The 27,839-nt window shown below is 37.1% G+C and overlaps 1 protein-coding gene across 3 annotated transcripts in view; it reads left to right on the forward strand.

The window, feature by feature from the left end:
* Positions 1–26,953, forward strand: part of ZNF624 (zinc finger protein 624) — a 39,240-nt gene extending 12,287 nt beyond the window's left edge. The window contains exons 4-6 of one of the 3 annotated variants that reach the window (XM_040630071.1): positions 8,711–8,837; positions 9,562–9,657; positions 20,848–26,953. In XM_040630071.1, the coding sequence (XP_040486005.1) occupies positions 8,711–8,837; positions 9,562–9,657; positions 20,848–23,066 (2,442 nt within the window). In that variant the 3' untranslated portion in view covers positions 23,067–26,953. The remainder of the gene's footprint in view (positions 1–8,710; positions 8,838–9,561; positions 9,658–20,847) is intronic. The other 2 variants (XM_040630072.1, XM_040630073.1) reach the window with 2 other exon arrangements.
* Positions 26,954–27,839: the final 886 nt, after the last annotated feature.

A 27,839-nucleotide genomic window follows, 5' to 3' on the forward strand; every position in this document is an offset into this window, starting at 1 on the left:
TTATTTTATAACTGGAAATTGTACCTCCTAATCCCCTTCACCTATTTCACTCATCCCCCTCCCCTCCTAGCAACCACCAGTTTGTTCTCTGTATTTAGGGTTTTTTTCTGTTTTTTGTTTGTTTTAGATTTCACATGTAAGTGAAATCATATAATATTCGTCTTTGATTTATTTCACTTAGCATAATACCCTCTAGGTCCATCAGTATTACGATGAATGACAAGATTATTTTCTTTTTTAAGGCTGTATATACTATTATATATACTAATATATAATATGTATATCATGTAATATGTATTACATATATGTTATATATATATATATATCTCTCACATCTTTATCCATTCAACTGTTGGTAGACACTTGGATTGCTTCTATATCTTAGCTATTGTAAATAATGCTGCAGTAATCATGGGGGTGCATATATCTTTTTGAATTAGTGTTTTCATTTTCTTTGGGTAAATAGCAGTGGAATTACTGGATCATATGATAATTCTGTTTTTAATGTTTTGAGAAACCTCCATACTGTTTTCCATAGCAGCTGCACCTGCTTGCATTTCCACCAACACTGTCCAAGTAGTCCCTGTTTCTCCACACCCTTTCCAATTCTTATTATTTTTTGTGTTTTTGATTTTAGCCATTCTGATGACTGTATTTTCTCATTGTGGTTTTGATTTGCATTTCTCTGATAATTAATGATGTTAAGCATCCTTTCATGTATCTTTTGGCTATCCATATGTATGTCCTCTTTGGAAAAACGTCTGTTCAGGTCCCCTGCCCATTTTTAATTGGATTATTTGGGGTTTTTGTTGAATCGTATGTGTTCTTTTTATATTTTGGATATTAATCCCTTATCAGATATATCGTTTGCAGATACCTTCTCCCATTTTTGTGTTGTGGTTTCTTTCACTGTGCAAAAGCTTTTAAGTTTGATATAGTCCCAGTTGTTTACTTTTGCTTTTGTTTCCCTTGCCTGAGGAGACAGATCCAGAAAACTGTTGCTAAGGCCAGTGTCCAAGAGTTTACTGCTTTTGTTTTCTTTTAGGTGTTTTATGGTTTCAGGTCTTACATTTAGGTCTTTAATTCATTGTTACTTTATTTTTTGGGGGGGGTATAAGAAAGTGGTCCAGTTTCATTCTTTTGCATGTAGCTGTCAAGCTTTCCCAACACCATTTGTTGAAGAGACTATCTTTTCCCCATTTATAGTCTTGCCTCCTCTCTTGTAGATAATTATGGTTTAAAAAAAGATTATGTTGAAGTTCAGCTCTATTTTTTTTTTAGAATTATGTTTTTAAGTTTTTTAAAATTACACTTTGGAAGTTGGTTTTATTCCAAGAATGTTCTATGTAAAACTGGGCTTTTCTTTTTGCTTCTATGAGAAATACATTCTGTGACTCTTACACATAATTTTTATATAGTCTTTTTGAAATTTAATTCTGGGCCAATCATTCTTAAAATTGTCCTTTAAATATGACAGTTTAGACTTAAAAATTTTAAGGTAAAATATTAATAGTTTCAGACTTTGAATCATCAACTATAGGAAAATATCATTATTTTTAACATGGTGAATAATTCATGTGGTTTATTTTTGTTCTGACAGGGAGTCCTTGGCAGAAGATTAATTCTGTCTGGCTCTTTCTTAAATTGTACATCCTGTTTATAAGTACTGAGCTTAGTTTTGTTTAATTTTTTTTTTTTTTTAAGTAGGATGGAGCCCAGTGCAGGGCTTGAACTCAGGACCCTGAGATCAAGACCTGAGCTGGGATCAAGAGTCAGACACTTAACTGACTGAGCCACCCAGGTGCCCCTAGTTTTGTTTAATTTCAATTTGAGCAGAACCAATGTTTGTTTGTTTTGTTTTGTTTTTTTTAAGATTTTATTTCTTTGACAGAGATAGACAGCCAGCTAGAGAGGGAACACAAGCAGGGGGAGTGGGAGAGGAAGAAGCAGGCTCCCAGCAGAGGAGCCCAATGTGGGACTCGATGCCGGAATGCAGGGATCACGCCCTGAGCCGAAGGCAGACGCCTAACGACTGCGCTACCCAGGCGCCCCGGGTGTAGAGACTACTTAAATATAAAATCTTGTAAAAAATCAGTTGTTCCTGAGTGTTGTGGTTAATTAAGCATCCTACTCTTGGTTTTGGCTCAGGTAGTGATCTCAGGGTTGTGTGATCGAGCCCCTTATCAAGCTCCATGCTCACCACGGAGTCTGCTTGAGTCTTCCTCCCTCTCCCTCTGCCCTGCCCAACTCTCTCTCTGTAAAATAAATAAATAAAAATCTTTAAAAAAATCGAAAATAAATTATACCTTTTATACATTATGAGCCCATTGACAGAATGTTATGATTATTGTTCTGTGCAGTTGTCTTTTAAAAATAGATTAAAAAGGGAGGGGCGCCTGGTTAGCGCAGCGGTTAAGCATCTGCCTTCGGCTCAGGGCGTGATCCCGGTGTTCGGGGATCGAGTCCCACATCGGGCTCCTCCGCTGGGAGCCTGCTTCTTTCTTCCTCTCCCACTCTCCTGCTGTGTTCCCTCTCTCACTTTCTGTCTCTTTCCTGTTGAATAAATAAATAAAATCTTTTAAAAAAAATAGATTAAAAAGGGGGCACCTGGGCAGCTCAGTTGGTTAAGTGCCCAACTCTTGATTTTGACCTAGGTCATGATCTCAGGGTTGTGAAATCATGTGCTCAGCGGGGAGTCTGCTTGAGATTCTCTCTTTCCCTCCCTCTGCCCTTCCCACCCCCACACCCATGCTGTCTCTCAAATAAATGAATCTTTCAAAAATAAAAAAGGAAAGAAAAAGTTACAAATAAAAATATGTTTATATTCTTATCTGTAAAGTTATGTTTACTGGTGTTTATTATTTCTTTATGTGGACTTGTGTTACTGTCTAGTGTACTTTCATTTTACTTGAAAGATACTGTTTAGAATTTCCTGTAGTCCAGATGTGCTAGCAATGAATTCTTGCGTTTTTTGTATATCATTTTTGAAGGATAATTTTGCTGGCTGTAGAATCCTTTGTTGACTTTTTTTCTTCCAGCATTCTGAATATGTCATAAGATAGCCTCTACCTTCATTGATTTGTGATTAGAAATCAACTGACAGGGGCGCCTGGGTGGCACAGCGGTTAAGCGTCTGCCTTCGGCTCAGGGCGTGATCCCAGCGTTATGGGTTCGAGCCCCACATCAGGCTCCTCCGCTATGAGTCTGCTTCTTCCTCTCCCACTCCCCCTGCTTGTGTCCCTCTCTCGCTGGCTGTCTCTATCTCTGTCAAATAAATAAATAAAACATTAAAAAGAAAAAAAGAAATCAACTGACATCTTTACTGAGGACCCCTTGTATATAAGGAATCCCTTCTGTTTTGCTTCTTTCAAGATTTTCTCTGTCTTTCATCAGTTTGACTACGACATATATAGGCATGGGTCTTTGATTTTATCCTACTTGCTGTTCATTGAGCTTCTTGTATGTGGAGATTAATGTTCATCAAATCTGGGGAGTTTTTTGACCGTTATTTTTAAAAATTATTTATTTTATTTATTTGAGAGAGCATGAGTGGGGAACAGGAGCAGAGGGAGAGGGAGAAGCAGTCTCCCCACTGAGCAGGGAGCCCAATGCAGGGCTGTGTCCCAGGACGCTGGGATCACAATCTGAGCAGAAGGCAGATGCTCAACCAGCTGAACCATCCAGGTGGCCCAGGCATTATTTATTGAAATATTTTTTCTGCCTCTTTTCCCCCGCTCCTTCATGGACTCCCATCATGCATATATTGGTGTGCTCATTGTCCCATAGGTCTCTGAAGTTCCGTTCACTTTTTTCATTCTTTTTTGCTCTGTTCCTCAGTCTAGATAATGTCATTTTATCTATTTTCAAGTTTACCAATTTTTTAAAATTTATTTATTTATTTATTTTTTTGCCTGCTTACTTTAGTCTGTTCAGGCTTCTGTAGACAAATAGAACAGACTGGGTGGCTTGTAGAGAACAGAAATTTATTTTTCACAGTTCTGGAGACTGGATGTCTGAAATCAGGGTGCCAGCATGGTCAGATGAAGGCTTTGTTCTGGGTCACGGACTTCTCATTGTAATCTCACATGGCAGAAGGAGCCAGGGATCTCTCTGGAGCCACTTTTATAAGGCATTACTTCCATTCATGAGGGTTCCACCTTCATGACTTAGCATCTCCCAAAGGCCCCGCTTCCTAATGTCATCACATTGGGCATTATGACTTCAACATATAAAGGGGGGGGGAGGAGACACAAACATTCACACTCTACCACTGCGCAATTTGCTGTTTCCTTTCATTGAACCTCTCTAGTGAATTTTTTATTTCAGTTATTGTATTTTTCAACTACAGAATTTCTGTTTAGTGAGATACCATTTTCATAATTTCCTTTAATTCTTTCGATCTGCTTTTCTTTAGGTCTTTGAATATACTTAGAATATTCATTTAATGTCCTCATTGAGTAAGTACAACTTCTTGGCTTCCTTAAGGACACTTTCCATTGACTTTTTTTTTTTTTAAGATTTTATTTATTTGACAGAGATAGAGACAGCCAGCGAGAGAGGGAACACAAGCAGGGGGAGTGGGAGAGGAAGAAGCAGGCTCATAGCGGAGGAGCCTGATGTGGGGCTCGATCCCAGATCGCTGGGATCACGCCCTGAGCCGAAGGCAGACGCCCAACCGCTGTGCCACCCAGGCGCCCCCATTGACTTTTTTTTTAACCGTGGCCCATGCTTTCTTGGTTCTCTGTGTATCTTGTAACTTTTCTTCAAAACACATATTTTAAATAAACGGATGCAGCACCTCTGGAAATCAGATTCTGCATTCCCCAGGGTTTGTTGCTGCTGCTTATGCTGCTGCGCTGTTCTGTTCGTTTAGTGACTTTTCTGGACTAATTCAGTAACGTTTGTATTCTTTGTCCTGTGCAGTCTCTGAAATCTCTCTTGGTCAACATAGTAATTAGTTAATGACTGGACACAGATTTCCTTAAATGCCTTAAACCAGCAGGTCTTCTAGCATTTGTCAAAAGGTTTTTGTATGTGGTGGGCATACCTTCTCTTCCTAGTTTTAAGTAGGAGTTTACAGCTCTCGCTTTCACAGACCCTCAAGGTAAGCCAAAGGTGAGAGCTGAGGGCCTTCTTAATTTTTTCCTGGGGCTTAGCTCTTGGTGGGAAAAAGAAAATAAAACCTGGTAAGTTCATCATAATTGGAGTGACGTGTGAAGTGATTAGCAATAAAGTTTATGTACTGTCATTATCTCCCATATTAGCTTATTTTATTATTAGCAGAATGAAAAGTTTGCTTCATGGACTTTCAGGTACAAATAAAGAGGTTTAAACAGTTGACAAGTATACATATCTGTGTGGCAGGAAAACACCCCAGAGGAAATCTGTTTCTTCTCATATAGAGCAAATCTTAGCCAGACATAATCTAAGTTGAGACCTTTGACTGATCAGCTAATCGGATTTTTAGTTTATTAGATCATAGACTTAGTGATTATGAGTTCGAATTCTGGAGTCAAACTGCCTGAATTTGAATCTAGACTTTACCTTTTCTGAGAACTTGGGCAAGACATGGAACGTTTTCATGCCTCACTTTTCTCATTAGCACCTTCCTTATTGTGCGGATTCAGTCATTACAAGGCCTTAGATCAGTACCTGGCAAATATTATGCTCTGTATGTATACAAAAGAGCAGAGAGTGGTTTCATGAATCCCTTTGTACCTAATGCCTGTGTTCAACAATTATCAGCCCCTGGATAATCATACTTCATTTGTAATCTTACCCTCTCTCATTAATTATTTTGAAGCATATACAAGATATTATATAATTTCATTTATAAATATTATATATCTATAACATGTTTTTTAAATGTTGAATATATTACCATGGTTTCAGCTAAAAACAAGCAGAAAGCCTTAATATCATCAAATGTTGACTTGGTATTTGTTTCCCCAGTTGATTCATATGTTACATTGTCTCTTAGGTCAATTTTAGGCTAGAGTTTGCCCCCTCCCTCTTTTTTTGTCCTTGTAATAATTCATTGAAGAAACCCAAGTTATTTTACTTTCTGGCTGTGTTGCCCAGTATAGTAGCCACTAGCCACATGTAGCTGTTGAGCGCCTGAAATGTAAGTAGTCCAAACTGAGATGCCCTGTAAAATTAAACTGCACGTCATATTTCAAAGACTTAGTACAAAAGATAGTGTCTCATTAATAATTTTTACATTGATTGCATATTGAGATTATAATATTGCATATATATATTAGGCTAAATAATATTAAAGATAATTTCACTTGTTTCCATTTATTTATTTATTTATTTATTTATTTATTTATTTAAGATTTTATTTATTTATTTGACAGAGAGACAGCCAGCAAGAGAGGGAACACAAGCAGGGGGAGTGGGAGAGGAAGAAGCAGGTTCCCAGCGGAGGAGCCCGATGTGGGGCTTGATCCCAGAACACTGGGATCACACCCTGAGCCAAAGGCAGATGCTTAATGACTACGCCACCCAGGCGCCCCTTGTTTCCTTTTATTTTTAATGGGGCTACTAGAAAACGTTAAATTACATATGTGACTTGCAGTATACTTCCATTGGACACTATTGATTTAGAATTTCATTCAACATGGATTTTATTGTTTGTTAAGTAAGGGTTATTTAAGATGTTTCTCTGTCTCCTGTATGTCCAGTATATTGTTGGTTAGATCTAGACGCTTAATTAGATTCTGATTTAATTCTTTTCAAAGTGATTTTGGCCGTAGTGTCTCCGATACCTGGTGTATACCACCAGAAGGCACATAATGCCTAGCCGAGGCCTCCTTGGTATATTAGCAGCCACTGATGACCCTTTAATTCGTTTGAGGTTGCAGAACGATGATGTTCTCATTTTTTTGTTCCTTTTCATGTATTAGCTGGGATCCTTCCATAAAGAGAAATCTCTGTTCATCAACTATGTGATCACACTTGATTACTATACAAGCTTTATGTGTTTTACATCGGAACAATTTATCTACCAGGTTCCAGGCATCCTCCAAAAATAATCAAGGAGTATTTTTATAGTAGTATTATGAAATCATGAATTTAAATGTGTGTTTTTGAAACCCATTGCATTTATTATCCTCACTGATGTTCAAATTGTCTTATTATTATTAACGAGTGGGAGTTTTTTCAAGTTGTCCCCTGTGTCTTAGATATGATCTTAGTAGTCTTTGATAGCTTCCTTGCCTTTTACTATCACAGAATGTTCCAGGCCTTGGTTCCTTTTAGTGAAAAGTAATACTTAGAGGCCACAGTCTAGCTTGTATAATGTTACCTTATTAGTTATTGTTTTTATTTTTAGGCCTTTTCCATGGATGAAGCTAGGAAATATTTTTTTTTCTTTAAAACTAAAATAATTCATGAGTTCATACTGATACTTCCAATTCAAATTTGGATCTATGGAGTTATTGCATAATTTCATCAATATTACATTTATATCTTCTTTCCGTCATGCCAAATGTATTTGTTCTCAGTGGCATCAGTATACTAATTTGCTTTACCAAACACTACACACACAGCACTACCAGCAACAGTATGATTATTTATTGAAAACATTGGTTTTGGTTTTTGCTGTTCGTTTTCTTCTTGGGGTATATATTTCACAAAGGATATACATGTTATGTTTCAAAGTCAGTTAAAATATTTCATCTTTGATGAATGTCTGTGCTTCAAAGTGGTTTCATTTTTCTTTTAAATTTTAGGGATGACTTTTTTAAATTTTAATTTTTCTCCTAATACATTTACATGGTTCAAAAGTAAAATCTACAGGGGCGCCTGGGTGGCACAGCGGTTAAGCGTCTGCCTGCGGCTCAGGGTGTGATCCGGAGTTATGGGATCGAGTCCCACATCAGGCTCCTCCGCTATGAGCCTGCTTCTTCCTCTCCCACTCCCCCTCCTTGTGTTCCCTCTCTCGCTGGCTGTCTCTATCTCTGTCGAATAAATAAATAAAATCTTTAAAAAAAAAAAGTAAAATCTACAAAACAAGAAATACTCAAAAGAGTCTAGCTTCTAATTCCAGTCCTCTCCACTCTCTCTATTCCCTCCTTCCTCTAACAGGTAACCACTAAAAGAATTTTATGGCTCATTCTTACGTTTTTTATAAGAGCACATATATAATTCATATCCTGACCAAAAAAGTTCTCCAAAGTCCCCATGATTTCTTATTTTTCTTGCTCAAAGACAGAGCTTACAATATTCTGTATCCACAGTCTGATTGAATAACTATATCTTTTATTGTCATATTCTGTAGATTTGGAACTGAGGAAGAGCAGATATTATTGATAAGCCAGGGTTTTGAGGGAGAAAGGATGATTTGAGTAGAAACCACTAGCTGTTATCAGATGTTAAGCCTTTCTAGGGAAGGAGGAAACCACACTGTTTGACTCCAGATAATATAGTAAGACCAATATTTCAAAGTTAGAGAAAGCCAGCTTTGAATTAGTCTGAAAAGAAAATCCTGCTTCCAGTAAAACTCAGGAAATGGAATGGGCTTCCTCTTGTAGTTTTAAGTTCTTATCACTGGAGAGATTCACTCATCCTTTAAGGGTTGCTGGTTGACTTAAGTGGTCATTTGATGATTCTGATTTCTGGAGTATTCCTCCAGTTTTTTATGTATTATTCTCCCCAACAGGTCTCATTGTATAGTCCCTGGGTGATCACAGTATATTTATTTTAGGATTCCGTGACATTTAAAGATGTGGCTATAGACTTCACATTAGAAGAGTGGAGGTTGATGGACCCTTCACAGAGGAACCTACACAAGGATGTGATGCTAGAGAATTATAGGAATCTTGTCTCCCTGGGTAAGGATAACGTCTGTGTTCCCATATATACCCACTTGATCAGGTTTGCTGAAGGTATAGAGCCTCTAAAGTACTTAACTGAACTTGGGGTTAGAGTTTGGACATTAAAGTCTCATATTAGGGGGATGTTGTTGGAAGTCATGCTATCCCTTGCTCTTAATTAAGTGGCCCGTCCATTGCAGAGTAAGAAATACATATTTCATTGGAATCTTGGAGATCGTTGGCAGTCCCCCAGATTTAGGACTAAAGTTTTTTCTGATCACTTTTCTAAATGGGAGTTATCAGTACCTCCAGAAAGAAGGGAACAAATGCGTTCATTTTCTTTCTAAACTCAGATTCTGCCATGTTCTCTTATCCCAGAAAATCTGGGATCATAGTGTTGAGCTCCTCTGTAATCATCTGTAACACCACCGTACAATAGACTGTTTTGTTGTGCTGGGAATGTTCTGTCCCATATGGCTGGCACTAGCCACTTGAGGCTACTGAGAACTTGAAATCCGGCTCGTCCAACTGAAGAACTGAATTTTAAATTTTATATAGTTTTAACTAATTTAAACTCAAATTTAAATAGCCACATGTGGCTTTTGACAGCCGTAGTGGACAGTGCATCTCTGGAACTTCCCATAATAGCCACTCTGCGCAGAAGATGAAGAGCTGAGACTGAATTTGGCAATAGTTCTTACTCATAGACACAGTCAAGTCCTATTCATTTTTCTCTGAACAGGGCTCGCAGTTTCCAAACCAGACATGATATCTCATTTGGAGGATGGAAAAGGACCATGGGTGGTAGTGAGAGAAATTGCAAGAGCCCCCTATCCAGGTGAGTTAATAAGAACCAGGAGGATTGGATTTATTTTAAGTTCATAGGTTATGGCTGGAGCAGAACATCTGAAATATTTTGGGTAGTATCCTTGCTCAAAACAATCTCAGAAGAGATTCTCTCCCTCCCTCGCTCTCTCTCTCCTTTTCCCTCTCCTGTTGCTTCTCCTTCTCTCTCTATTCTCTACTTTTGATTCCCATCTCAACCTACTTTGCTTTCTTAAGGACATGATCTTCGTAATTAGTCCTTCCTTCAAACATGCGTGAAGCACCCCTTTCAGTTCTGTCCTCTCCAGTTAACTTTACATTTTTCTCATTTGTTTAACCATTTTCTGACATCTGTTCTTCATTAATTTTCTGGAAAATGCTTTCCTAAGGGTCACCACTGATTTCTTTTAAGCCAAACCTATTTACTCATTACTTAATTTTCTTCACCTGAAAGCCTGCTGAAATTTTGGGGGAGCCCTCCTCTTCTCCTCCAGGTTCTTTGCCAATTGAAAATACAAAGAAGGAATTAGTTGAGAATCAAAATGCAGTATTTATTTATGTATTTAATTGGTATTTATTAGACATCTGTATTCTGTGTGCTGGGTTAGGCACTAGGGCTACAGCAATGAGTAAGATGGACCAGGTCCCTGCCACCACAAAGATTAAAATTTTTGAGAAATTAACAAGTATATAAATAAAAAAGCTACATAATGGTTGTAACAACCTTCAGTTATGAGATAAATTGGGGGATATGAAAGAGTAACTGGGATGGAGATGAAGGTTCCTCCTTCGGAGAGTATGGTCAGGGAAGGCTTCTGAAGAGGGACGTTAAAGCTGAGCCTTGAAGACTCAGAAGCAGCCAGCCAAGGGAAGAGGAAAGGAGAAGCATTCCAGGCAAAGGACCGGACACAGAAAAGAATGAAATGTATTCTAGAAATGAAAAGGGGGCTGCTCTGACTGAAGCCTAAGTGACCGGGAGACTGATCAGAGTTAGACAACAGCCTATCTCCTCAGAGCTTTGTAGGTGATGGTAACTATTTGGATTTTAATCGGAGTGAGTGTGAAGGCATTGACAAGACTTCAGTCAAGTATTTTTAGGAAATAACTCTGTGTGTGGAAATTGAACGTGAGGGCATTAAACCAGGTAATGAGGTGGTTACAATAGTCTAGGCAGAGATGATAACTTTGGTTAAGCTGATAGTGGAGAGGGAATCAAAGAAATGGATTCTAGTTCAGTTGAGAATTTTATCATGATGCCATCTGTAAGTCAATATGTATTACATATATTCTTTTAATGTGTCATTATTATAGGTTTTTTTATTCAAGTATAATTAACATAGTTTTATGTGAGTCAGGTGTACAATATAATGATTCAAGAATTATATTCATCACTCAGTGCTCATCAAGATAAGTGTACTCTTAACCTTTAACCTATTTCACCCATCCCCCACCCACTTCCCCTCTGGTGACCACCAGTTTGTTCTCTATATTTAAGAGTCTGGGTTGTTTTTTGTTTTTTGTTTTTTTATCTCTCTTTTTCTTTGTTCATTTGTTTTGTTTCCTATATTACACTCTGACTGACTTATTTCACTTTGCATAATACCCTCTAGGTCCATCCATGTTGTTGCAGATGGCAAGATTTCATTCTTTATTGTGGCCAAGTAATATTCCATTGTATATACACACCACATCTCCTTTATCCATTGTGTCAGTGGACACTCGGGTGGCTTCCATATCTTGGCTATTGTAAATAATGCTGCAATAAACATAGGGGTATATACATCTTTTCAGATTTGTTTTATTTGGGTAAATACTGAGTAGTGGAGTTACTGAGTCATATGATAATTCTGTTTTTAATTTTCTGAGGAACCTCCATACTGTTTTCTTTTTTTTTTTTTTTTTAAGATTTTATTTATTTATTCGACAGAGATAGAGACAGCCAGCGAGAGAGGGAACACAAGCAGGGGGAGTGGGAGAGGAAGAAGCAGGCTCATAGCGGAGGAGCCTGATGTGGGGCTCAATCCCGTAATGCCGGGATCACGCCCTGAGCCAAAGGCAGACGCTTAACCGCTGTGCCACCCAGGCGCCCCCTCCATACTATTTTCTACAGTGGCTGCACCAATTTACATTCCCACCAACAATGAATGCGGGTTCCTTTTTCTTCACGTCCTCACCAACATTTTTTACTTGTTGTGTTTTTTATTTCAGCCTTTCTGACAGGTGGGAGGTGATATCTCATTGTGGTTTTAATTTGCATATTCCTGATGAGTAGTGATGACCATCTTACCATGTCTCTGTCAGCTGTTCTGTGTGTCTTCAGAAAAATGTCTTTTCAGGTTTTCTGCCCATTTTCAATTGGATTATTTGTTTTTTGGGTGTTAAGTCTTTATGTATTTTGGATATTAAGCCCTTATCAGATATAACATTTGCAATTATCTTCTCCCATTCAGAGGTTGCCTTTTTGTTTTGTTGGTGATTTCCTTTGCTATGCAGAAAGCTTTTTAGTTTGGTGTGATCCCAGTAGTTTACTTTTACTTTTGATTTGCTTGCCTGAGGAGATATATCTAGAAAAATGTTTCTATGCCCAGTGTCAAAGAAATCACTGCCTATGTTCTCTTCTAGGAATTTTATGGTTTCAGTTCTCACATTTAGGTTTTTAATCCATTTTGAGTTTATTTTTCTGCATGGTGTAAGAAAGTGGTCCAGTTTTATTCTTTTGCATGTAGCTGTCCAGTTTTCCCAGCACTGTTTTTGAAGAGACAGTCTTTTCCCCATTGTATATTCTTGCCTCCTTTGTTATAAATTAATTAACCATATAAGCATGGGTTTATTTCTGGACTCTCTGTTCTATTCTGTTCCATTGATTTATGTCTCTTTTTGTGCCAGTACTATATTGTTTTGGTTACTGTAATATATCATGAAATTGTAATATATCATGAAATCTGAGATTGTGAAACTCCCAGCTTTGTTCTTCTCTCTCTCTTTTTTTTAGAAAGGGGGTAGAGATCATGACCTGAGCCAAAATCATGAGTAAGAAGCTTAACCAACTAAGCCACCCAAGCACCTCTGTTCTTCTTTTTTAAGACTGCTTTGGCTATTTGGGGTCTTCTGTGGTTCCATATAAATTTTAGAATTATTTTTTCTAATTCTATGAAATATGTTATTGGTATGTTGATAGGAATTACATTGAATCTATAGATTGCTTTGGGTAGTATAGACATTTTAACAATATTGGTTCTTCAAATCCATGAGCATGGAATATCTTTCCATTTGTTTGTGTCATTTTTAGTCCTTTTCATTAACACTGAATGTTGAAAATATTACGTATTTTTTAAAAAGTGAATGAAAAGTAGATATTAGAGAGTTTTAGATGACTCTTTAGAGAAGGCGCGCCCCCCCCCCCCATGAAGAGGGAAAGAGAAATGGGACAGTAGCTACAGGAAAGTCTTAAATGAAGAACAAAACTCTTTTATTTTATATTTGAGATGGGAGTTTTTATGGCATATTTGAGTGCTGGTAAGAATGATGCCATAATGGAGAGGGAGAAATTGACATTGCAAGACCAAGATGGGATCAATGAAAACTAAAACTAAAGTGTGTGAGAAGGTTAAAGGGAATAAACTCAAGAAAGGAAAAGGTGGGATTTACCATTGATAGGCAGAGAGGCCACCTCTTCTGCTATAGCACTAGGAGGGGTGGAGAAGGCAGGTGCAGGTAATAGGTCAACCAGTGATGGGATGGTCAAGGCATTCTATTATAACAGCGTCTGAATTGAAGGTAAAATATGAAGCAAGGCCATGAGGAGAAGAAAGAGTTGGGAGAGAGGGAAAGATACATGGTTTAAGATACATAGATTTCATTTGGGGAAGCCATGTTGGCCTGATGCTTTTATTATGGAAGGTGTTTTATAACTTCTGTTCCTTCTGTAGTTATAGGACTATTAATACTTCTTATTTCCTTTTGTTTCAGGTTAGTAAATTATGTTTATCCAATTGGATATGTTTATCCAGTGGGTCCAATTGATCCATTTTATCTAAAATTTAAATTTATTAGCATACTATCCTCTCTTTTAAATGTCTGTGTGGATCTGAAGTGATGTCTCCCTTTTCATTCCTGACATTGATTTTTTTTTTTTTTTTTGTCTTCTGTCTTTTATCTTAATCAGTCTTGCCTAGGGTTTATCAATCTTATTTGACTTTTAAAGAATCTTTTTTGTGTGTTTGATTTCTGTGTCATTACTTTCTTCTCTTTATTTTATTGTTTTTAACCTTTTTAGCATTTAATTTGCTGATCTTTTTTAACTTCCTGAGTTGGATACTTATATCATTGATTTTTAGCCATTCTTTTTTTATAACTTATTTAAGGCTATCTAGACTGCACCACACCCATAAAAGACCCAAAAAATTTTTAACAACAGCAAACAAACAAACAAAAATACCCGACATCACACCCTTTTGTTTTATGTAGCAACTTCATAATTATTGAGTTCAAAGCATTTGGTAACGTCCATTGTGATGTCTTTGTCCCTCAGGTTATTTAGAAGTATTTTTCTTAATTTTGTACCATCTGGGGATTTTCTAGTAATCTTGTTACCTTAATTTTTCCTGTGGTCAGAGGTGCTGTGTATGATTTCAGTCTTTACAAATTTCTTAAAATTTGCTTCACCACATGGACAATTTTGAAAGCATTTTGTGTGCACTTGGAAAATGTGTAGCCTGTAGGTATTGAGTGCAGTGTTAGATGTATCAAGTTTTTGTTTTAAGATTTTGTTTATTTGAGAGAGCACGGGAACAGGGAAGTTGCGGGTTGGGGGTGGAATCTCAAGCAGACTGTGTCAAGTGCAGAGCCCGATGCGGGTCTCAGTGTCAGAACCCTGAGATCATGACCTGAGCCAAAACCAAGAGTCACAGGCTTAGCTGACTGGGCCATCCAGGCCGCCCCCATATATCAAGTTTTTTGTGTTGCTAAAATCTAAGTACTTATTGATTGTCAGCTTATTCTGTCAGTTATTGAGAAAGATTTTTTTAATGTTTCCCAAAGACTGTATATTTGTCTGTTTTTTATTTTAGTTACTTTAATATTTTCTTGATGTATTTTGAGGCTGAGTTATTAGGTAAATGCAAAGTTATAACTGTTATATCTTTTTTTTAATGATTTTTTATTGTATTATGTTAGTCACCATACAGTACATCCCTGGTTTCCGATGTAAGGCTCGATGATTCATTAGTTGTGTATAACACCCAGTGCACCATGCAATACGTTCCCTCCTTACTACCCATCACCGGTCTATCCCATTCCCCCACCCCCCTTCCCTCTGAGGCCCTCAGTTTGTTTCTCATAGTCCATAGTCTCTCATGCTTCATTCCCCCTTCTGATTACCCCCCTTTCTTTATCCCTTTCTTCCCCTACCGATCATCCTAGTTCTTATGTTCCATAGATGAGAGAAATCATATGATAGTTGTCTTTCTCTGCTTGACTTATTTCACTTAGCATTATCTCCTCCAGTGCCGTCCATGTTGTAGCAAATGTTGAGAACTCGTTCTTTCTGACAGCTGAGTAATATTCCATTGTATATATGGACCACAACTTCTTAATCCAGTCATCTGTTGAAGGGCATCTCGGCTCCTTCCACGATTTAGCTATTGTGGACATTGCTGCTATGAACATTGGGGTGCATATGGCCCTTCTCTTCACTACGTCTGTATCTTTGGGGTAAACACCCAGTAGTGCAATGGCTGGATCATAGGGTAGCTCAATTTTTAACTTTTTAAGGGACCTCCACACTGTTTTCCAGAGTGGCTGTACCAACTTGCATTCCCACCAACAATGTAGGAGGGATCCCCTTTCTCCACATCCTCTCCAACAATTGTTGTTTCTTGCCTTGTCTATTTTTGCCATTCTAACTGGCGTAAGGTGGTATCTCAGTGTGGTTTTGATTTGAATTTCCCTGATGGCTAATGATTTTGAACATTTTTTCATGTGTCTGTTAGCCATTTGTATGTCTTCATTGGAAAAGTGTCTGTTCATATCTTCTGCCCATTTTTTGATTTGTTTATTTGTTTCTCTTGTATTGAGTTTGAGAAGTTCTTTGTAGATCTTGGATACCAGTCCTTTATCTGTAGTGTCATTTGCAAATATATTCTCCCATTCCGTGGGCTGCCTCTTAGTTTTTCTGACTGTTTCATTGGCTGTGCAGAAACTTTTAATCTTGATGAAGTCCCATAAATTCATTTTATCTTTTGTTTCTCTTGCCTTTGGGGATGTATCATGAAAAAGGTTGCTTTGGCCGATGTCGTAGAGGTTGTTGCCTATGTTCTCCTCTAGAATTTTGATGGATTCCTGTCTCACATCGAGGTCTTTCATCCATTTGGAGTTTATTTTTGTGTATGGTGTGAGATAGTGGTCAAGTTTCATTCTTTTGCATGTAGCTGTCCAATTTTCCCAGCACCATTTATTGAAGAGACTGTCTTTTTCCCACCGGATGTTTTTTCCTGCTTTATCAAATATTAGTTGCCCAAAGAGCCGAGGGTCCATTTCTGGGCTCTCTATTCTGTTCCATTGGTCTATGTGTCTGTTTTTGTGCCAGTACCATGCTGTCTTTGTGATCACAGCTTTGTAGTACAGCTCGATAACTGTTATATCTTTCTGTTAAATTGGATCTTTTATTCTTCTGAAGTGTCTTCTTTATCTCCGTAATCATTTTTGCCTTGAAGTCTATTTTGCCTCGTACAAATATCACTATAGCATCTTTCTTTTGGTTATTGTTTATATGGTACCTCATTTTAATTCTGTTCACTGTCATCTTTTATATATCCTTGTATTCTGTTTCTCTTATAAGTAGCATATTGTTGAATTTTTGTTTTAACCAATTGTTAGATTTTTGTCTTAACCAGATTTTGTTTGTAACCCAGATGGTACAAAATTACTTCTAAATAATCTGAGGGACAGTCTGTATCTTTTGGAGTATTTAATTCATATTTACATGATACAATTACATAATGTTTATCTATGATCTAGTGTTATCTACATCTAACTGTAAAGTGTCTTGCCTGTTCTATATTCTCTTTTTCCCCATTTATGCCTTTAGATTTATTATCTTTTATTTTTCTATTTCCCCCTCTAATCACTTGGTAATTATAAATTTCTAAAATTATTTGCATAGTGATTAACTTTAAGATTAAAGTATGCATCATTGATTCAGCAGTCTTAGATTTTCTCTCTTCCCAAACAACACAAAGATCTTGGAACAACTTATTTAACCTAACTTATATGTTGTTGAAATTATGTATTTTAATCCTAGTTATATGTCAAATCTTATAAGACTATGTTCTGTGTAGTCACTATTCATTTAGACTTACCTCCAATTTTGCCTATATTTTCTTTTCATTTTTTTCTTCATTTCTAAGCTTCTACCTAGGATTATTTTTCTTCTGCTTAAAGAATACTCTTAAATATTTAATTTTATTCATAGCTGCCCATATCCTATTCCCTCCATTTTTCTTTTTATGGAAAAATATTTTTAATCTTCATTTTTGGATAATATTTTTGATAAGTTCAGACTTCTAGGTTGGCATTCTTTCAGCATTGTGAAGGTATCATTCGTTGTTTTCTGTCTTACATCTAATCTGTTGACAAGTCAACCATCTGTTTAATTCAGGAGTCCGCAAACCTTTTCTGTACAAGGTAAGACAGTAGATATTTTAGGCATTGTGGAAACATGATAGCTCTATTGCAACTATTCCATTTAGCAATTGTAAGCAAAAAAGCATCCAGAGACAAAATGTTCACCAAAGAATGTGGTTATACTCCACTAAAACCTTATTTATGGACACTGAAATTTGAAATTCATATAATTTTGATGCGTCACAATATATTATCTTCTTAATATATTTTTCAGCCATTAAAAACTGTATATTCTTGTCTCACTGGCCATACGTAAACATGTAGTGGAACAGATTTGGCTGTAGTTTGCACCTTTGATCTGATTTTTGCCCCTTAATGGAAATCTTTCCATTTCTTTTATATTTCCTTTGTATTTCTCCTACTTGGGATTCATTTGGCTTCTAATATCTGTGGCTTGATATTTTTTATCTGTTTTGGAAAATGCTTTGGTGTTAATGTCTTTGAATTTGATTTCATCTCATTCTGTCTCACTTCTCTTTCTAGTCTTCTGGGACTGTTACATCTGTGATAGACCTTTTCATTCTATCCTGTTTGTCTCTATGATGTTTTTTTAAAATAATTTTTTCAAGTTTTTCATCATTCTGTATTTCAATATGCATATTTTCTACTGACCTATTTTCCATTTTGTTAACACTCTCATGTGTCATATCTACTGTGCTGTTAGTCCTTGAGTTCTTATTTTCCAGTTCTAGAATTGCCATTTGGTTCTTATTTTATAGTTTCCAGTTATTTAGTGAAATTATTGGTCTTGTCTTATTTTCTTGAATGTACTAATCAGGATTATTTTAAGTTTATGTCTGAGACCTTAACTGTCTGGATACCTTTTAAATCTGTTTCTATTATCTGTTTTTTCTCTTGACTTTTTTTTCTTTTTTTCTTTTCTCTCTCTCTCTCTTTTTTAAGATTTATCTATTTGAGAGAGAAAGAGAGCAGGGGAGGGTTGAGGGAGGGAAAGAGAAACTTAAGCAGACTCTGGGCTCAGTGTGGAGCCCAACACAGGACTCAGTCTCACAACCCTGAGATCATGACCCAAGCTGAAACCAAGAATCAGACATTCACCAACTGCACCACCCAGGTGCCCCTCTCTTGACTTTTTTCTAATGAGACTTGTCTTCTTGTATGCCTGTTATTTTTCATTGTCAAGCATCGATATGAGAACCTGTAAAAATAATTTGAGGTTCTGGATTGTGTAATCTTTTTCATAGAGAATTAATTGCTTTGGTGGACTGCTAGGATAAAGGCTGTAACCGTCCCCAGTTACCTTAATTCAGTTAGACATTTAAGTGAACTGGGTTCTAGGGTTGTCCTCTTTGGTGTCCCTGAATTCAAATCTTTGTCCTTTTTTTTTTTTTTTTAACGTTTTATTTTTAAGTAATCTCTACACCCAACATGGGGCTTGAACTTACAACCCTGAGATCAAGAGTTGCATGGCTTACCATCTGAGCCAGCCAGGCGCCCCTCAGATCTTGATCTTTTTAAAAAAGATTACACTGTGGGGTGGTGGTCTTAAAACTTGCTTTAAATACAATTTAATATTTTACTCTTTTTAAAAAGATATATTTATTAGAGAGAGAGTGAGCATGCATGCACAGGTTGGGGGGAGGGACAGAGGGAGAGAATCCTCAAGCAGACCGTCCGCTGAGTGTAGAGCCCAATGCACAGCTCGATCTCACTACCCATGAGATCATGACCTGAGCCGAAAGCAAGAGTCGGACACTCACCACCTGAGCCACCCAGGTGCCCCAATATTTTACTTTTTTTTTTTTTTTAAAGATTTTATTTATTTATGTGACAGAGAGACAGCCAGCGAGAGAGGGAACACAGCAGGGGAGTGGGAGAGGAAGAAGCAGGCTCCCAGCGGAGGAGCCCGATGTGGGACTTGATCCCGGAACACCGGGATCACGCCCTGAGCCGAAGGCAGACGCTTAACGACTGCGCCACCCAGGCGCCCCTCAATATTTTACTTTTTTAAAAATTATTTATTTATTTATTTATTTGAGAGCGAACATGAGTGGAAGTGGGAGAGGGAGAGAGACTCTCAAGCAAACTCCACACAGCACAGAGACTGACTAAGGGCTCAATCTCACAACTCTGAGATCATGACCTAAGCTGAAACTAAGAGCTGGACACTTAAAACTCTGCCACCCAGGCACCCCAATATTTTACTTTTTAAAACACTTTTTTTTAAAGATTTTATTTATTTGAAAGAGAGAGTGAGAGAGGGAACACAAGCAAGAGGAGTGTGAGAGGGAGAAGCAGGCTTCCCGCCGAGCAGGGAGCCCAATGCTCGATCCCAGAACCTTGGGATCATGACCTGAGCTGAAGGCAGACACTTAACGGCTGAGCCACCCAGGCGCCCCTTAAACACTTTTATACTTTTTTTTTTTTTTTAAGTAGGCTCCTCGTGGAGCCCGACGTGGGGTTTGAACTCACAACCCTGAGATCAAAACACAAGCTGAGATCAAGAGTCAGATGCTCAACTGACTGAGCCACTCAGGTGCTCTGCACTTTTATACTTGTTTTAAATTTCTAATTAATTTTCAGACAGTTCTTTCTCTCTTTTTTTTTTTTAAGATTTTATTTATTTATTTGACAGAGAGAGAAAGAGCGAGAGAGGGAACACAAGCAGGGGGAGTGGGAGAGGAAGAAACAGGCTCCCAGCAGAGCAGGGAGCCCAATGTAGGGCTCAATCCCAGGACTCTGGGATCACGCCCTGAGCCGAAGGCAGATGCTTAATGACTGAGCCACCCAGGTGCCCCATCAGGCAGTTATTTCTAAATGTTTAAAAACAAATTGGAGCAAAACTTTTTGTGGATAGTGGAATGTTTCATGACTTTAAAATTCAAGGTGTAAGTTTTGATCCAATTTTTGGGGGCAGACTTTTAGGGTGTTTTTAAGACATAAAAAGTTGCAAAACTACCCTTGATAATTGTTATCACTATTTGAAATATTAATAAGTAAAAATATTAATTTTGATTAATTTGCTGTTCAGTCTACTTTCTGAAAAATCAAAGTTTTTTTTCCATTAACGTTTGATTAGAAAGTACATAAAAAGACTTGAATAAGCTACTCTGACAGGGAAATTTGAGAACGCCCTCATTCAAAAAGCTAGCAAACAAAGAATGAGAACAAAGAGAAGATATGGTTGGGAACAAATGCCTGGTTTGTAGAGTAAATGGGAAGCAAGAAAGTAGTCACAACTTAGGAAGAATGGTCTGAAAAAAAATTGACTGTAAAGGAAATGAGAAAAGAAGTGTTCGAGATATTTAGATTCTAGGAGGGTTACCATGAATGAATTTTTTTAGTAGGGGAAAAATGAATTTACTACTTTGGTTCTTGGCTCAACCTGCCTCCCTCAAACCTATCTCTTTCTTCTTAGAAAACAAGGCCAATTTGCAAGCAGTTAAATCTTTATATTCATTATCAGCTGAAGTTTCCCTTTTATTATCCTGTTTACTGAGATCCTCCTAACTTAGGAAATAGGAGTCATTTGATTTGATTCTATCTTTTTTTCCCCCAGAGTTGGAGACCAAACCTGCAACCAAGAATGCTGTATCAACAGAGGGTATTTCTGAAGATGTATCACAAGAGACCATAATAGATAAACTCACAGAGAATGGCCTGTGGAACTCCAAAATGGGAGGATTATGGAAATGGAATGAAAGGATATTGAGATTGCAAAATAGTCAGGAAAATCATTTGAATCAAAAAATAGTTACTCACAAGAAAATTCCCTCTTGTCAAAGAAGCTTTAGATTTGGATCTATTCTTTTTCCTGAAGCAGGAGTTATCACAGAAGAACACCACAGCAAATGCCAAACACATGAAAATTTCGCTGAGAATTTAGATTTGATTACAGATATCCATCTGGGGAAGAAAACTTGCAAGGATACAGAAGGCAGCAAAGCCATAAGGCCTACTTCAGAACTTACNGTAGGGAAAAAATACAATAATAAAGAAAAACCCTATAAATGTAGTACATGTGAAAAGTCCTTTCGTTATAGGTCACTACTCATTCAACATCAGAGAACTCACACTAAAGAAAAACCTTATGAATGTAATGAATGTGGGAAAATGTTCAGCCAGCCTTCATATCTCAGTCAACATAAAAAAATTCACACTGGAGAAAAACCCTATAAATGTAATGAATGTGGAAAGGCCTTCATCGCCTCTTCATCACTTATGGTACATCAGAGAATTCATACTAAGGAGAAACCTTATCAGTGCAATGTCTGTGGAAAATCTTTTAGCCAGTGTGCTCGCCTCAATCAACACCAGAGAATTCAAAGCGGAGAGAAACCCTATAAATGTAGTGAATGTGGGAAAGCTTTCAGTGATAAATCAAAACTTGCAAGACATCAGGAAACTCACAATGGAGAGAAACCCTACAAATGTAATGACTGTGGGAAAGCCTTTAGGAACAAGTCATATCTTAGTGTACATCAGAAGACCCACACTGAAGAGAAACCATACAAATGCAATGAGTGTGGGAAATCTTTCAAGAATACCACAATTTTTAATGTCCATCAGAGAATTCATACTGGAGAGAAACCCTTTAGATGTAATGAATGTGGGAAAGCCTACAGAAGCAAGTCAAGCCTTATTGTACATATAAGAACTCATACTGGGGAGAAACCCTATGAATGTAATGAATGTGGGAAAGCATTCAATCGTATAGCAAATTTCACAGAACATCAAAGAATTCACACAGGAGAAAAACCCTATAAATGTAATGAATGTGGAAAAGCATTCATTAATTATTCATGCCTTACTGTACACCACAGAATGCATACAGGAGAGAAACCTTATAAATGTAATGAATGTGGAAAGGCCTTCATGCGTTCTTCTTCCCTAATTATACATCAGCGAATTCATACTGAAGAGAAACCTTATCTCTGTAATGAATGTGGAGAGTCTTTCAGAATAAAATCACACTTAACTGTACATCAGAGAATTCATACCGGAGAGAAACCATATAAATGTACTGACTGTGAGAGGGCATTTACTAAAATGGTAAATCTCAAAGAGCATCAGAAAATTCATACTGGAGTGAAACCTTATAAATGCTATGATTGTGAAAAATCTTTCAGGACTAAGTCATACCTTATTGTACATCAAAGGACACATACTGGAGAAAAACCCTATAAGTGTAATGAATGTGAGAAAGCTTTCACTAATACATCACAACTTACTGTACATCAGAGAAGGCATACTGGAGAAAAACCCTATAAATGTAATGAGTGTGGGAAGGTTTTCACAAGTAACTCAGGCTTTAATACCCATCAGAGAACACATACTGGAGAGAAACCATTCAAGTGTAATGACTGTGGGAAAGCATTTAGCCAGATGGTACATGTCACAGAACATCAGAAAATCCACAGTGGAGAGAAACCCTATAAATGCGATGTCTGCGGAAAAGCCTTCAGGAGGGGTTCATACCTTACAGTGCATTGGAGAACACATACTGGAGAAAAACCCTATACATGTAAGGAATGTGGGAAAGGTTGTATTACTCTATCGCAGCTGACTCTCCATCAGAGAATTCATACTGGGGAAAGGCCCTATAAATGTGAAGAATGTGGAAAAGCCTTCAGAACCAACTCAGACTTTACTGTACATCTGAGGATGCATACTGGGGAAAAACCCTATAAATGTAATGAATGTGGAAAAGCCTTTAGGAGTAGCTCAAGCCTTACTGTACATCAAAGAATACATCAAAGAGAAACTCAGCTAATATAAAGATTAATAAATCATTCATCCAGATGCCAACTCCACAAAAGAATCATAAACTGTGTCTTTTATGAATGTGAGAAAACTTCCAGGAGCAATTCGCCAGAAAATACACACTTTATTTTGTATTGATACTTTAGAGGGGGAGCCTGGGTGGCTCAGTTGGTTAAGCATCTGCCTTCAGCTCAGGTCATAATTCCAGGGTCCTGGGATTGAGCCCCACATCGGGTGAGCAGGGAGCCCGATTCTCCCTCTGCCCCTCCCCCTGCTCGTGCTTTCTCATGCTCTCTTTCAAATAAATAAAATCTTTTTAAAAACAGAGAGATACTTTAGAAACATGAGAATGTAGTAAAGCATACGTCACATTAAATCTTAGAAGTTCTAAGAAAATTCACAATAGCGAAAAATGATGGACAAATGAAAGTATTCATCCAGATTTCATACTTTATTTGCTTAACAAATCATCTTCAATGAATTGCCTATATATATTTTTGCCTATTTTTCTATTGGTTTGTCTTTCTTATAAATCTGGAGGTGCTCTTTATATATTTAAAATATTAATCGTTTTTCATGTGTGTTGCAAATTTTTTTATCTGGTGATTGTCTTTATGCTTTTTTCTATAGTAAAAGAAGTTAACGTTTTAATTTTTCATAGTAAGATATTTATATATTTTCCTTTTTGGACTGTTAATTTACTCCCTTAGTTAAAAGGGTCTCCTTAATCCCTAGGTTTATACAATGGTTTCCTAAATTTGTTTTTAAGATTTTGATTATTTTTTACATTAAAGTCTTTAATCCGTCTGGACTAGATGGCTAGTCATAGAGAGTAAATGGCCATTAATCTCTGAAAGTGTTAGGAACCTAAGAAGTACTCAGGGAAATGCAAATTAAAACAACCGATGAGATGTCACTTCCACTTTGTGGCGTTGGCAAAAATTAAGAGATCTTTTGCTAGCAGGTTTTGGGAAACCATCTGCTTTTACAAAAAGGTTATATCAACTTATATTTCCACCAGCAGTTCAGCAATATATATTTAAATGTTTTTAAATAAAATTTTAAAATAAAAATACTTTGACCCAGCAGTCTCACTTGGGGAATCTGCCCCCACAGAAATAACATCATCAATGCATAAAAATATAAAGAGTTTTGTTGAAGCGTTGTTTGTAGAGGCAAAGTAGAAAACCACGTGGAGACAAAGTGACTGCCCATTAATGGGAGAACGGTTGAATAAATTGTGATATAGCCATTCTATGGAACAGCATGAGAGTGATTTTTTAAAATTAGTTGTATCTACACTAGTTGATCTCAAGGTATTTCCACAATTTTTAATAACTAATTGCTTTACAACAGAGCTTTATGTGTACAGGATTTCATTTGTTAATGATCACACCCATTTATGTATATATGTGTGTATATGATGAGCATGGAAACAAGTATGTATACCAGAAGAATATATACCAGGCTGTTGTTATTGGTTCCCTTGAAGAGAGGGAGAAGAGAAATAGGGAGATAAGTGGGGGAGAGGACTGGAATTCTTTTTTTTTTTATGTAAGCGCAGCATGCATGGTATAAAACTCAATGTAAAACTATTTGTGTGAACTTCTGAGAACCATGAATGAAAGGATGGACTCCAAAAAGTTGATGATTGTTTTAGAGTTGGTGGAGTATCCGGTATTTTTTGTCTGACTTCTGCACTTTTCTGTATTTCATAAGTTTTTCTTTCCAGTGAGCATGTAATATTTACATAAACAGGAAAAACCTATTTTATTTGTGGAGGTAATTTACTGGACATCTGTTATGTACCAAGAATTACCCTTGGGTAAGGGTAGTCATGGAGGGTAGAGGCAGTCATGGATCTAATTGGTTCTGATGCAGCCTAGATTCCAAAGAAGTTACCCAGCACCTCATTCCCCGTATTCTCTTGGTTTCATTTGGAGGAGGTAGTAATTTGAGACAAAAAACATACCCAAGAGTATCCGGAACTTGTGTCCAGCTATAGACCAGAAGTCTGCAAGCCTCAAGAGAAGTTCTGTCTTCAACATGGCACTGAAGAAAAGGTCACAATGGTGAAAAGTTCCATGTACAACCTCACAGAACATTGCGTGATGACTTATAGAGAGGGGAAAGAGCCAAAGATACCTAAGTCCATAAATGAAGTCTTGGAAGTTCTGGCGATTCTAAGAGTCCTGGAACAAAAATGAGAACTGAGGCTGCAGCCCTCATACCAGAAGACCCTAACAGACCATGGACCTGATACCCAAAAAGGACAAGACAGGAGCTATTATGTTAGAATATGTATCTATTTAATATTGGAAAGGGGATATTGGACAAATGATATGAGCTCCCTCCCATTACAAGTGAATAATTTGACACCGTTTAAAATGGCCATTTCTGGTTGAATTTTACTAGTGGAACTTAAGACCTGTTACCAAGAGACACACCTCCTTTGGATGTAATATACCAGTTTCTGATTGGAAAATTTGAGAGTTAAATCCCGAAATACTACCCTTAAAAGACCCTGCTGTTAAAGAGTGGACACTACTTGATGTCTACCTGTTAGCTGCTCCTTTCTACCTCCTAACCCTCACCACACATGAAACCCTCTTCCCTGCCTTAGAGCCAAGCCTTTAAGAAGAGCATGGTCAGCAGGCTCAAATGACATAAGTGAAGAGTGTCCACAGGGTTAGGGGATGGCGATGACACCGGCCACCTTTCCTAGAGCAATGTCAATGGCGAGGAAAGGCGGCAAAGCCTGGTTCTAGCGTGTGGCAGCGTCTCATTATAGGTTTAATTTGTATTTCCTTTGTGGCTAATGTTATGGAATCTCCTTTCAGGTGCTCATTGGCTTTTTTAATATCCTCTTTTGAGAAGTGCCTTTTCGAGACTTTTGCCCATGTGTTTTAATTGGGAACTCTTTGTTCATTTGTAGGATTCTTTCTGTATTCTGGGTGCAAGGTACTTTTTAGATACTTGTGTTACAAACATCAACTCTCCATCTCCAGCTTGCCTTGATGTCCTCTGATGAATAGAAGCCTTTAATTTTAATGAACAGCTAATCAATCTTTTATGATTTGTGTTTTTTGTGCCCAGTTTAAGAAATGTTTTCCTAATCCAAAGTCATAAAGATATTTTCCTACATTCTCTTCTGCATGTCCACTGTTTTACTTTTCACTTTTAGGTCTGCAATCCATCTGAAATTAATTTTTATGTGTGGTGTGAGGTAGAGGTCAAATTAATATTTTCCATATGAATATACAATTTATTCAACATCATTTAATTGAAAAGACCACCTTCTCCCCTCCCCCTTGTGTTGTAGTGGTATTCTTATGATAAATCAGATAATCATATATGGGGGTCTGTGTCTAAATTATCTATTCTGTTACTCCATTGAACACCCAATGTTCTTAGGGTAAACAGATTTAGAGTAACTCTTGACATCTGGTGGTATATGTCTTCTAATTTTGTTCTTTTTCAAAATTGTCACTGCAATTCTAGGTCCTTGGCATTTTCATATACATCTTTGAATGATGTTTTTTCAATTGTTTCACACCAAAAAGTTGAGATTTTAATGGGCATTACATCAAATATATAATTTTGGAAGAATGGACACTTTAACAATATTGAGACATCCAGTCTATGGGCATGCTACACATTTTCATTTATATACATCTTTTAATCAGCAATTTTTGTATTTTTTCAATGTAGAAATTTTGAACATTTTTATTTAGTCCTATGTATTTAATGTTTTGATGTTGTAAATGCTATTATCTGGTTTAGTTTACAGATTTCTGCCAATATATATCAAATATATACGGTTGATCCTTGAGGAACACAGTTTTGAACTGTGCAGGTCCACTTACACACGTTTTTGTTTTCAATAAATATATCGGAAAATGTTTTGAAGATTTTTGACAATTTGAAAAACTCACAGATGAACCATGTAGGCTAGAAATATTGAAAAGTTAAGCAAAGTATATCACGCATGCACAAAATACATGTAGAAAATAGTCTCTTTTATCACTACCGTAAAATATACACAAATCTATTATACAAAGTTAAAATCTATCAAAACTTACACAAGCAGACCATACATGACACCATTTGCACTTGAGACAAATGTAAAGGAAAAGATGCAGCAGTAAATGATAACTGTATATTAACTATAGTACATCCTGTACTCCTGTAATAATTTTGTAGCCACCTGCTGCTACTGTCTTAAGTTCAAGTGTTGTAGCCACTTAACATGCTGTGTGACAGTGATGACACTGGTGGTCACTAAGAAGTTCATCTCCGATACATTGTATATTACAGTAAAAAGTCATCTCTCACAGTTTGTGTATTTTTCATCATGTTTAGTGAAATACTGTAAACCTCAAATAACACCATGGGACCCATATGAAGTACCACTAATGATGCTGGAAGTGCTCCCTAAAAGCACAGAAGTCATGACATTATAAGAAAAACGTTGAATTGCTTGATATGTACCATAGACTGAAGTCTGCAGCTGCAGTTGCTTGCCATTTCAAGATAAATGAATCCAGTATAAGGATCACTGGAAAAAAGAAAAAAAAAATTCATGAAGCCACCACTGCCCCTAAGCCAGCAGGTGTGAAAACTTTGGACTTTTTGTGAAATACCCTTTTTATCATACTGAAAATGCAGCTTTTATAAGTAAGGCATACCTATAGACTTCAATGATTTGAGAAAAACCAAAGTCTATATGGCAACTTTAAAAGAAAAAGGAAGGGGGTGCCTGGGTGGCTCAGTCGTTAAGCATCTGCC

This window comes from Ursus maritimus, unplaced genomic scaffold, assembly GCF_017311325.1.
Source record: "Ursus maritimus isolate PB19 unplaced genomic scaffold, ASM1731132v1 scaffold_14, whole genome shotgun sequence".
NCBI classification, from domain to species: Eukaryota; Metazoa; Chordata; class Mammalia; order Carnivora; family Ursidae; genus Ursus; species Ursus maritimus.